General features: G+C 39.5%; 2 protein-coding genes across 3 annotated transcripts; both read right to left on the bottom strand.

The window, feature by feature from the left end:
* Window positions 1-1,124: 1,124 nt before the first annotated feature.
* On the bottom strand, window positions 1,125-4,016 carry LOC129235408 (tetratricopeptide repeat protein 9C). 2 transcript variants are annotated; one of them, XR_008581586.1, is made up of 2 exons: window positions 2,891-4,016; window positions 1,125-1,191 (listed from the first exon to the last, which is right to left on the bottom strand). XR_008581586.1 is itself a non-coding variant. In XM_054869231.1 (1 exon), exon 1 carries the CDS (start codon window positions 3,847-3,849, stop codon window positions 2,983-2,985), a length of 867 nt encoding a protein of 288 aa, XP_054725206.1. In that variant the 5' UTR covers window positions 3,850-4,016; the 3' UTR covers window positions 2,880-2,982. The 2 variants fall into 2 exon arrangements, 1 of the variants encoding a protein (XP_054725206.1); XM_054869231.1 differs by lacking the exon at window positions 1,125-1,191 and having other exon boundaries at window positions 2,880-4,016.
* A 3,900-nt stretch (window positions 4,017-7,916) lies between these two features.
* LOC129252963 (exocyst complex component 6) lies at window positions 7,917-10,692 on the bottom strand. Its single transcript, XM_054891164.1, has 3 exons — window positions 10,512-10,692; window positions 9,349-10,433; window positions 7,917-9,289 (listed from the first exon to the last, which is right to left on the bottom strand). The coding sequence occupies exons 1-3, from the start codon at window positions 10,585-10,587 to the stop codon at window positions 8,183-8,185; spliced, it is 2,268 nt and encodes a 755-aa protein (XP_054747139.1). The 5' UTR covers window positions 10,588-10,692; the 3' UTR covers window positions 7,917-8,182.
* Between the last annotated feature and the right edge of the window lie 1,737 nt (window positions 10,693-12,429).

The following is a 12,429-nucleotide window of genomic DNA, read 5'->3' as shown; positions in this document are numbered from 1 at the left end:
AATTCCTAATTCTTTTTTTTTACGATATAAGAAAAACTTGGGTTTTATTATCTGTATTTAGAACATAAGTACTTAAACTTTGCAACATTTATTGAAAAATAAATTATTTAATTTAATTTTATTTAATCCATTTGGGTTTTATCCTCTGTTGTGCGCTGTGCGGTACCGATATATGTATGTATGTCTGTATGACGTTCTCTAAATCTGTGCCAATGATATATTATTATTATTCGAACTATTATTATGTATGTTTATCTGCTAATACTCGATATCTGAATTAGCATTTAATTTCAATCCGTGCAACAAAATATCTAATGTATTCACTGGCAGACGCAATTTTCTGGTTTATAATCGCAATTGTATGTTTAAAACTGAAATATTCGCTTCCATCAGTGCATGTGGTAATTCGGCAGCTTCAATTAAGGGATTATGTTTAACGAACAAATACAACAGCTCTGGACAATTCGCCAAATGTTGGTATGCAAATTTCATACCTTGCAGTCATTATATAGCCATTTCGGTATAAAAGCGATTAAAGAGACTTAGCAGCTTGTTTGCTATATTTTAGCGTATGTTAGTAGAATTTTCTAACTCATAATCATAAATGAGTTTTTGTAACAGTGACCGGGCCATATCTGCTGTTTTTTTGCGATGAGGCAAATATAGCAAAGAAAATGAAAGAAACTTATTCTCACCAGCCATTTAATTTTCTTGTAACCACGACCATGCTTCATTAGCGCCTTCCTTGGTACTGCGGCGTACCCATATGGGAAGGGGTGATGATTCGGAGCCAGTAAGCAGCTCCAATGCAGCAGTATATAAACCACCACCAGTTAAATTTTTGCCAATTCTTGTAGACCTGCATTAATAAGTCTTTGTACGTCTTTTCGATAATCAGCGAGTCGAACCAGTGCTTTGTATTATTCACCACGGTCTAGCAATGATACAGCCGCAATAAATTGTCCTAAAATTTAAAATTAAGGGACATCCGAGAGTCAATAAATTGGCATAATCATGTAATTTCGTTCTTCATATTTACGCCGAAAAATTCAGCTGGATGGTTGCCATCACTTTATTAAGTCCACCTTGCATCCTATTATCAATGATCTATACCATCTATGCTACACAATAAGAATTCTGATTAAAGTTTTGGTGTAAATTTGTAGAATTTTCATAACTTTTGCACAAAATCTGAAAAAACGATTTTTTCGTAAAAAATTAAGACACCGAATTAACAAAAGTAGAACAAAACTAGTCAGAATATCGCACTTTTTATTTTTCATGAGTATATATATATATATATAAGGTTGTCAAAAAAGTCTTGCGGTATTTCCGCAAGCTTGTCTTTGCAAGCGCGTAGTTCTAATTGTATTCGTCGCATCGGTTCACGCTAGAGCTTTTTGGAAAGCTCTTTTCACGTGCTAATGCGCAAGGTGGATTTAATAAGGTGACAGCATTCACCCAGCTGAATTTTTCGCCGTAGGTATGGCTTACGTCAAAATGATATGCTTTGTTTGTATGTATTGGTATGTTTACATTCGTATGTTTACATTTGCTTGCTGATTTTGACATGATGCTTGCACCAAACGCAACAACAAATACATGTAGGGTTTTACTTATATGTGTTTGCTGTCACCTGTAATAAATTCGCCTTGCTAATGCGTGTTTGATTAATTGTTGTTTGCTTTTAGTCGTTCCTGAGTTATAGCGTCGCAAACATGGAGCAAAATAAAGAGAAAATACGGCATATTTTACAGTACTACTACGATAAAGGCAAAAATGCATCTCATGCTGCCAATAAAATTTGTGCAGTTTATGGACCCGATACAGTTTCCATTTCCACCGCACAACGATGGTTTCAACCTTTTCGTTCTGGTGCAGAGGTGATCGAAGATGCGCCACGGTCCGGAAGGCCTGTCGTCGAAAATTGCGATAAAATTGCTGAATTGATCGAAAGAGACCGGCATAGTAGCAGCCGTAGCATCGGCCAAGAGCTGGGCATGAGTCATCAAACCGTTACAAACCATTTGAAGAAGCTTGGATTCAAAAAGAAGCTCGATGTATGGGTGCCCCACGACTTGACGCAAAAAAACATTTTTGCCCGTATGGATGCATGCGAATCGCTTCTGAATCGCAACAAAATCGACCCGTTTTTGAAGCGGATGGTGACTGGCGATGAAAAGTGGGTCACTTACGACAACGTAAAGTGCAAACGGTCGTGGTCGAAAAGCGGTGAAGCTGCCCAGACGGTGGCCAAGCCTGGATTGACGGCCAGGAAGGTTCTTCTGTGTGTTTGGTGGTATTGGCAGGGAATCATCCACTATGAGCTGCTCCCCTATGGGCAAACGCTCAATTCGGACCTGTACCTGCCAACAACTGGACCGCTTGAATGCAGCACTCATGCAGAAGAGGCCATCTTTGACCAACAGAGGCCGAATTGTCTTCCATCAGGACAACGCCAGGTCACACACATCTTTGGTGACGCGCCAGAAGATCCGGGAGCTCGGATGGGAGGTTCTCTTGCATCCACCGTATAGTCCGGATCTCGCACCAAGTGATTACCACCTATTTCTGTCCATGGCGAACGAGCTTGGTAGTCGGAAGTTGTCCTCAAGAGAGTCCTGTGAAAATTGGCTCTCCGAGTTTTTTGACAATAGGGAAGCGAGCTTCTATAAGAGGGGCATTATGAAGTTGGTATCTCATTGGGAACTCGTCATCGAACAAAACGGCGCATATTTGACTTAAATCGCATTACTATAACCAATTTTATGAACAATTGAAAATTCAATAAAAATACCGCAAGACTTTTTTGACAACCTTATATATATATATGTATCTATAAAAATATTATAACATTAAAGAATACGCTTACAATGGAATATGTTCTTACTGAGACTTAGTTTTTATTTTAACACATCACACGACGTCAACACATTATATCAAGTTTACATCCTTCTTTTTAATAAATGCTTTCAACGAAGTTTAGGTAAACATGCGCTTTACTAAATTTTTATATTGTTTATTACTAGACTTCCAACTTTCCGTTATGCGTTGATGTAGTTTGGCGAATTCCTTTTTCTCTTGATAATTCCGAATATGTTCGATGGTGTGCCTTGCTTTTTCAAATTCTTTAAGGTGGTATAATGCCATTGCTCGTCTATATATACTCTTTTCTGATGCATCCGATTGTTCTTCAACAAACTTTGTTTGATATATTACATCTTCATAACGGTGTTGAGACAACAAGCAAGCTGCCAAATTTGTTTGTATTTGGGTGAACAGCATTTGTATATTCTTACCGGACACACCATCCATACATGCAGGCAAGCTATCGTGAGGTTTATACGAGATCAAGCACTTGGCAGCACGTGAGAAATAGTCGTGCGCAAAGAGTGGGTATTGCTTGAACATAGTCACACCGTTTTCTTTGTAACGCAACGCTAGCGAGTAAATTTCTGCCACGCTTAGTTTTTGTATTTCTTTTGTTTCATGTATGCTTACCAGGGACATTATAAAACTTATTTCTTCTCGTTTTGTAGTAATAAAGCAACGAGCCCGTTCACCCACTACAAATTGACGCACAAGCAGTTCTACATAGTAGTCAACCGGCGTAAGCGCATTACCCATTTCAAGTAGTTGCTCGAGACCAAGTACTTCATTGGCCAAGTGTCGACTTTTACGTTCATTCAAATTATGTACTTCCTCCACCTTTAATGTAACCTTAGAGACCAAATGCGGTTTATCCAAATGCTTGAAATTGTCCAAAGAGAGTACATGTTTGCGCAACCCCTTTCGAGGCATTGTCCACTCGCTGCCAATATACCATGACATAGGCTTGAACATATCCATTGTAAGCGGGTATTATTTGGCAATGATTAAATTAAGAAATCTGGTATATTCTCCACTGTGTTGAAGTACTTTTCGTAAAGTTTATTTACTTTTTAAATATTCTGACCTAGATGGTTTCTAATAGCAGAGCTAAAGTCAAAGTAAGGCAAATTTATAGTGTGCATTCGCTTCAAAATAAAAGTAGGCTGATTCTAATCAAAGCGAATAAAATACCAAAGGTGACGCCTTCTCAAATGTATACTTTTATTTTTCGCGATTTTGGCGGGTGCGGCTTCAGTCACCTTATTAAGAAAACAAATAAACAAAGCCAACCAAACTATATGTGGGTTGGCTTTCCATGGCTATCACGAAAAATTTGCTTATAATGTCTAAGGGCTGGGATTCGCAATAATGCACATTGGGCAATTTTTGTCAAACTATAATGTCTTAATTAATGAAACTTGGTGCAGATGTTAGGGAGGTGTTAAACAACAATCTTTATAACTCCCAATTATTCGGGAAATAATAGTTTCGTAATTAATTGCCTTCAAAATGCCCTCGGGAACTTCACTATAGTTTGGTACATTACACTATACTCTTTTACACTTCACTAAAATTCACTAAATATACATTCACACGCGTGTTTTTACTTATTTTTATACCTGTATTCGAATTATTTTCATTGAAATTAAATGCAAATGCATTTGTCCATATAATCACTTTCCAATTTTAAACGCGAATAAGAAGAAGATTGGAATGACAACAGTATGGTGTTGCCGGATGCCTGCAAATGAAAACAAAAATGTGAACAAAAATGAATTATTTCAGCTTAGTGTTAATGATGGGGATGGGGGTTATTGTGCCTCCTTACTACACACACACATATGACGAAGGCCGCCCACGCGGAATGGAGTTCTGCGCAAAAATACTGTGGATTGCGTGGTCGTAATTGGGCTGATGAGGGTTATTTTTTTGAAGTGCGGCCCAAGTCCGCCCACGCGAAAAGGAGTTCTACGCAAAAAAACTGTGGATTGCGTAGTCGGAATCGGACAGATGAGCTTTATTTTTTGAAAGGAAACGAATAATAATAATAATAATAAAGACAACTACAATCACCCTATTTGTTTTGCAGACATGATAATCGAATTTTTGTGGAGAAAATCTGTTTATAAAAAGCAAAAGGACCCGTTTGTAAAACTAATCGAAGCAATACAATATAGGTACTATAAACCGATTCTTAATTACTTTATTATTTTTTGCGACTTTAACTATCATTGTTTTTAAGCTTCGATGAGTTAAATACGGGCATAACATAATCCAGACAATCGCACTGTTTTTATTTTAAATTTCCTTTTGCAACGCCTTTTTTGTATGTTTAAATTTTCAATGGTGGTGGCCTAGCGTTTATAGCCCACCACACAGTGCAGTATCGTCTCATCGATGAAGGAATCGACCGCAGCGACAGCACCTTAGAATGTCAAGGCATAGCTGTCCGGTCAGGCGATTCCGAGCTCGAAATATTTAACATATATATACCCCCTGTCACCTGCTGCCCGGCAGGATATCACCTTTATCAGGGTGCGCTCATCAGAGGTGAAAACCGATTGGTTGTAGGTGACTTTAATGCGCATCACGATCTTTGGCATTCAAGCCTGCCAAATGATCGTAGGGGACAGCAATTGGCAGAGCAGATAGACGACTCGACATTCAGCACTGTGAACGACGACGCCCCCACCAGGGTAGTCGGCAATTGCAGCAGCTCGCCTGACCTAACAATAGCTAGTGCGGGTCTGATAAATAGCATAACGTGGCGACCTATGCTATCGCTTGCATCAGACCACTTGCCCATTATCGTCTCGATTGAGAGACTTGCCGACTTTGTTTCCGCGAATCACCGGTCCTATTTTAACTTTAAAAAAGCTAATTGGGCCGGCTTCACGGAATTCACCGTGACACCTTCGCCGCTCTTCCCATCCCCACTGATGTGCGCGTGGGAGTTATAAGGACATCCGTCCTCATTTCCCAGCCGAAGCAGCCAGTTTAGCAAACGAGCGTGACCACATACGCCAGGCCGATCCCGGGGATCCCCACATAAGGAATCTCAATTTGGAGATCCGGCAACTGGTAAATCAACATAAGCGGACCAAATGGGTTGAGCACTTGAAGTCCTGTAACCTCACCTCTGGGTTGTACTTCGTCGGACCCGAAGAGATGCGCGAGCTATTTTAGCCGGGCTTTCATACTGCATCCTCCGGGCGACAGAACCAAACGTCGTATTACCAGAAGGCTGCACTTTCTCCGGTGATGAGGTTCAGGGGGCCATCAACAAGTCGAAATCATCGAAAGCCATTGGCCCTGACGGATTAAACATGCTGATGCTGAAGCATCTGGGACCCCTGGGAGTAGGGTTCCTCACGAGGGTCTTCAATTTGTCCCTGGCCACTCTCATCATCCCTGACAAGGGGAAAGCAGGGAGAGTGGTCCCACTACTGAAACCTGGGAAACCCGCCAACCAAGGGGAGTCTTATCGGCCGATAACTCTCCTTTCTCCAGTAGTGAAGACACCTGAAGCCCTCCTACTCCCACTCTACACGACACACCTGGCCCCAGCCTCACACCAGCATGGCCTCCGAAGAGTGCACAGCACCACCACGGCACTCACCGCCATAAACGCCCAGATAAATCGCGGGCTTAACCAAAACCGCCCCTGCGAGAGGACTGTCCTAGTAGCGTTGGACCTAAAGAAGGCTTTCGATAAGTCAGCCATTTCACGCCACTAGATGATATTTATCAGTCGACACTCCCGCCAGGGCTGAAGAGGTGGACCGCGAACTACCTAAGTGGTCGTCATTCGTCGGTGATATTTCGAGACCAAATATCTAAACAGAGAAAAATAAAGCAAGGTGTACCGCAGGGTGGTGTCCTTTCACCCTTGCTTTTCAACTTCTATGTCTCGAAACTCCCCCAGTCACCAGAGGGAGTCTCCCTGGTCTCATACGCCGACGACTGCACGATAATGGCGTCGGGCAATGACTTCTTCACTGCCAGGAATTTACAACCCTCCCCCACCAAATCCACGACGACCCTTTTCACCACCTGGACAAAGGAGGTCAAGCTAAAACTCAAGGTGAAATTCGATGATACACAAATTCCGAAGGTTAACAACCCCAAAATATTGGGAGTCAGCTTTGACAGCTTGCTCTCCTTCTCAGCGCATACAACAGCTATTGCAACTAAAGTTCAGAATCGCAACAAGGTTCTCAAGTCGCTCGCCGGTAGCACTTGGGGCAAAGACAAGGAAATGTTGCTGTCGACTTTTAAAGCTAGGCCGACCGGTTCCAAACTATCATGGCAAAAAAAAAAAACAAAAACAAACTAATTCACATATTCAAGCTGCTAGAAACAAAAGCAAAAATTATAGGGGTGAATGTTAACGCCGAAAAAACTAAGTTTATGCTTCGCTCAGCACGTAATATGGATGCCAACAATCTACGATTCTTACTTATGGCGCTGAAATCTGGACACTGTAAGCTAATGATATAAACCAGCAATTGCGATTTGAAAGAACTATAACGAGAAAAATCTACGGTCCTATTCGGCTTGAAAATGGCATATATCGCATCCGTTACAACAACGAAATTGAAAACCTTATTGGTGGTGAAAATGTAATACGTTTTATTAAAGCGCAGCGGATTAGTTGGAGTGGCCACATCATAAGAATGCCCAACAAAAGAATCCAAAAAAGGGTGTTTAATTTGCGTCCAATTATAGGAGGAAAGAGAGGCCGACCAAGAGATGACTTGATGACGCAGAAGCAGACTTTAAAGCGATGAAAGTTCGTAATTGGAGTAATGAGGCAAGAGAAAGACTGAATTGGAGGAGGATTGTTGATGAAGCTATGGTCCACCACAGACTGTGAAGCTAAGAGAGAGAGAGAGAGTTCTTATGCATACGTGCACTTATGGTAAAGCACTTAAAGGTTTATGAACTCTTGTTATTCGTTATAATTTACTGTAAAAAAGGTAGGCTTTGATTGAAAAAAAAAAATGTATATAAAGGGGAATTTTCGGAAAATATATATAGATAGATTGTAATTTTGAAGCTGAATAAATGAGATTATATTTGAATTTTTGCCACAACATCATCATTTTAATAACCACAGGATTTTAGGTTTTCATCACAACATTTGGTCCCTCTGGCTGTATAATTTTTTTATCCTATGAACTGGATCCTCTCGCAACATATGCGAAACCTTTAAGCAATGGAGGATATTCCCCGCAACATGATATAAATTTCTCACTGTCTTCACCGCTTAAACCTATTTTTTTTTTTCTCCGTAAAACATACTCTGCATCTAATTCTGCCGCTCGCTTAGGTGTTTTAGTTGTTTCAGTACTGTATCCAGCAGCTTTTTTTTGTCATTTTTGCGCAGTACTGAAAACATTGTTTTCTTGTCTGCTTCGCGTATCTTCTCCAAAATAGTAATAATCGATTGTGGATGCACCAAGTGATATCTATTCTCTTGCTTGCCGTAATCATGCAAATATGTACTCCATTCCTCCATAATGAGTAAGTCGAGTAGTTGCCGATTTTCGAGAAAATATTTGGAAAGTTCACCTTCCCGCAAGCCAGGGACCGGCTCAGATGCAGCAAAGAATTCACATTGCAACAAATCCAAATTGATTTGTTGCAGTGCGCCAGTTGAAATTTGTTTCACTTCCTCATCGTAGAGTATATTATAAATTTTGTTTGCGATGTGTTCACAGGTGCGTCGGCAAGCCGTTTGTGCAATGCCCGGCAATTTGAAAGCAAAGCTATCAAATGTACTCTTTAAATAAGAAATCATATCGGTGATGTAAGCGGATGCGATCCCGGGTGGTTCAATGAGCAACCAATCGTAGGCTGCCAAATCAAAGAATTCATCTATTTTAGAGCAAATGCGTACGGCAACCTGTTTTTCTGCTTCCTGGCGAGCCACATGGAACATAGCCGATGGCGTTAGTGAAATATTGCTTACCGTGTTAGTCATGTAACAAACGAATTCATCCAAAAAGCGACCAGCCTTTTCCAAGTACTGCGTGTCAATAATAATTTGAATAAGTTGCAGTAGGGCGACGCTAGGATTGCGAAACACCATAGACAAACAACCACTAAAGCTGCGTGTCAGCAATAAATTTGCCGCTTTCCGTACCATTGCTGCCACTTCATTTGGTGAAAGTGTAAGTTCTTCAGCGAATTTCATACAGGCGTACATAAATTCTTTCGCTTGGTGATAGACTTCCGGTACCATGCGTGAAAAGGGAAATTTCTTAGGAAACGTCGTATGTTCCAATTGATCTGAATGGAAGGGAAAACGTTCAATAATTGACTCATATTCCTCTTGATTTTCTACAATCATCGGCAGGAATTGCTCCTTATCCAGTACATCACGGAAAACATGTACCCAACGTTGTAATAATACCTGAAAATAAAGGAATTATTCAACTTTTTATATTTTCTAAATATTTTTTATCTACTAGCCTCATTATAGTGATCGCGCATATTATGTAAACACTCGAACAGCATGTTTACTGTGTAGCCGTAACATTTGAAAGTATTGATGGACAACATAATCAAATTCTTTATGCGCAGTAATATGTTTGGGTCGGTACAAGATGACGATGCCATGCTAATCTCATTTACGAATTTCGTCAAGGAGATGGACCACATATCTTCCAAATATGACGTTGTTACCACATCTCCAGCTGTATTTTTAACATGATCCTCCACAATGAAAAAGCCAACAATAGCACATATATATGTTTTGTATGCATCCAAGTTGTCGTGCATGCCTGGCGGTGGTTGCAGCACCAGCTTTGATTGATCTCGACGCTGTTGCCGATAGTCTTTTTCAAAGTATTCACGTTGGCCTAAAACTATGTTAATGTGTAAACAACGATATATTGGCGAGAAATCAATAAGATTCTGTGCACTTAAATTATTTTCTTCCTCACGATTTTCAGGCTGACGCAACTTGTGCTCTTCTATAATGGCATTGATATCACGTTTCTGCAGTTTCTTGGTATGCATTATAGCCACTTCACCGATCTTCGGTGAAAATTTTCTAATATTTTCGAGAAACTCTCGAAAGTCGGCCTCGGCGGAACGTCTTATATTCTCTTTGGCGACTGGTATTGCTTGCCGAATTTGAGTGGCAAAACGATAGTTGTTTAGTCCAACCAAGTGCTGGGATTCCAATGATTCCAGGGTGCGTAAAGATTGATAATACTGTTTATTATTTGCTTGCTGAATAAATTTAATGTAGCATTCGAGTGCCGGAAGACACGCTTGTAGAGCGTCAATGGCGTTAGCCAAATTTGACTCAATTTGGCGCGCTCGCACTAAATCGTGTCCTTGCTGTAACACCGACGTACTTATTTGCTGTAATGAGCGATCCAATGTATGCACCTCTTCGTGAAGTTGTTTTGCTTGTGTGCGCACTTGCAGCAGCTCCTGTATGGAGTCTATGAATCCTTGATAATAGAGGTTGCATATTCGTTCAATGTCCTTATCATGGCTGCGTATACGCTGGTCAAGCTGTTCGGAGATTGACTCAGTATTGTTGCCTTAAGTAGTAAGAGTAAAGTTGTAGCAGTGGGTGGATATCTATGTACATATATATACACATTAAGTTATCCAAATACCTTCTAAAATGGAACGAAACGTGGGTCCCCAGTAGTCATCCACGGACTCAATATCCTGCACAGTAACTTTAGACATATCCTTATTGTAGGAATTTGTTGTTCAAAATAAAAAGATATTCAACTACTCAATGAAAGTTAGTAAATAAAGAACCCATCAGCAAATTTTCTACTTCTTGCACCATTAGCTGTTCACAATAGTCACCTTCTTATGGTTCAAGCAGAGAACGTATATTCATAGAGAAGGCTAGAACGAAATGGTGTCAAATGCTGCCAAAACGCGGGTAAGAAATTTTTATTATTTCATCACGGCCTTGGAAAAGTTAACAGAAGAGAGTTAACATAGCGGAGCGTAGTCAAACAGAATTAAATATAGCGTTTGCATTGAAATGTAAAATGCCAAGGTTTGGTGTTAGGCAAAATAAAATAACAACAGGCGTGTATATTTTTCTTTCATACTTATTTGCCATCGGCATTATGCATGCGCAAATAGATTATTTCTTGTGAGATGAATATATTTAATCTAAGTATATGCATGCATAAATGTGAAATTTTAAGGATCTAATTACTTAAATTGTATTGATGTGGAGTGTATTATTAAAATTATTTCATAATATTCACATAAAAACTAATTTTGTAAACCATTCATTTACATCAAGGGTTAGTATTCAACAATATGTTGTACTTTTTAAATTAGTATGTATATTCAAATACATACTATAAAGTGTTGAATACATATAACATTCACCATCCATATTCAAGTGGGCAGAAAAAATCTTGACCTGCCTCCTAACACAGCTCACATGCATATCTACATACTATAAAAAATTCAAGAGCAAATAGACAAACATATGCAAACATATTAATATACCTATATATGCAAAAATTTCATGTAAACCGTATGCGTTTACATATACATATGAATACATATGTAGGGACAATGTATGTACGCAGATGTTTCTATTCTAAGTAAAACAATGCATATTCGTATATACATATGTATGTACAAATAACCGCTCACACTCACTTTATACCTCTTCATGCGTTTGTCTCCAAAACCAAAATTCTAAGCCTGGCGACTACAAAAACAAAATGCATTCATAGGCACAGTTGTAGCGGCCATTATTTACCCGCGACGGCGCTGAACAGTTTCAAATATTAAAAATCACAACAAAAACAAATTCATTGATAAGTTCGAGCTCATATTTCCTCGAGCAAAGTACTTTCATACATAAAACGAGCCGCCCATATGCCAATTTTCTTAACCATTCGAAAATAGTCAATATTGGAATATTTCGCATTGAATCATTTGCCAATTTTGGTAAATCTTGAATTTTTGTCATGTCGAATGGTCGCGTCTCCCTACATATGTATGCATCAATATATGTATGTATGTAAATATAGTATGTCTGCTTAATGCTCGACAACCGCAGCTGAAGTGCGTCAAGTGCGCGCATGAGTATACAGTAAGTTGCAGAGAACAACAACAGCAGCTTGAATGCCCAGAAGTTTACAAGCAGTCATCGATGCTGGTGGTGGGCCCAAAAAAATTAATTTCCACAAATTTAATCAGTTTTCCTAGATAATTCTTATTTTCTAAGTTCGTGTGTACACTTTTGTCAGTGCCTTTTTTTTGTTTTTCGTGAATAACTTTTAAAGTAAATACTGAAAATAATTTTTTCTTTTACATTTCATTTCTTTTAAATGCTTTAGATGGGAAGAAATTAAGAAAAAAGGGAATCTCTCACTCAAACACTCCAAGCGTCGCTTCATCCGGATATTGTCATCGTCCACGTTTCTGCGCCATACGTTAAGACGGGCATGATGAGAGCCTTGTAGAGTGTTCATTTTAATCGTCGAGAGAGGACTATACTACTAATTTGCCTACTTAGTCCAGGCTAGCACTTGTTGGCAAGAGAGA

This window comes from Anastrepha obliqua, chromosome 1 (assembly GCF_027943255.1).
Source record: "Anastrepha obliqua isolate idAnaObli1 chromosome 1, idAnaObli1_1.0, whole genome shotgun sequence".
Classification (NCBI taxonomy): Eukaryota; Metazoa; Arthropoda; class Insecta; order Diptera; family Tephritidae; genus Anastrepha; species Anastrepha obliqua.
Note: the sequence above shows the minus strand (reverse complement) of the source record. Positions and strands in the feature narration are given on the sequence as shown.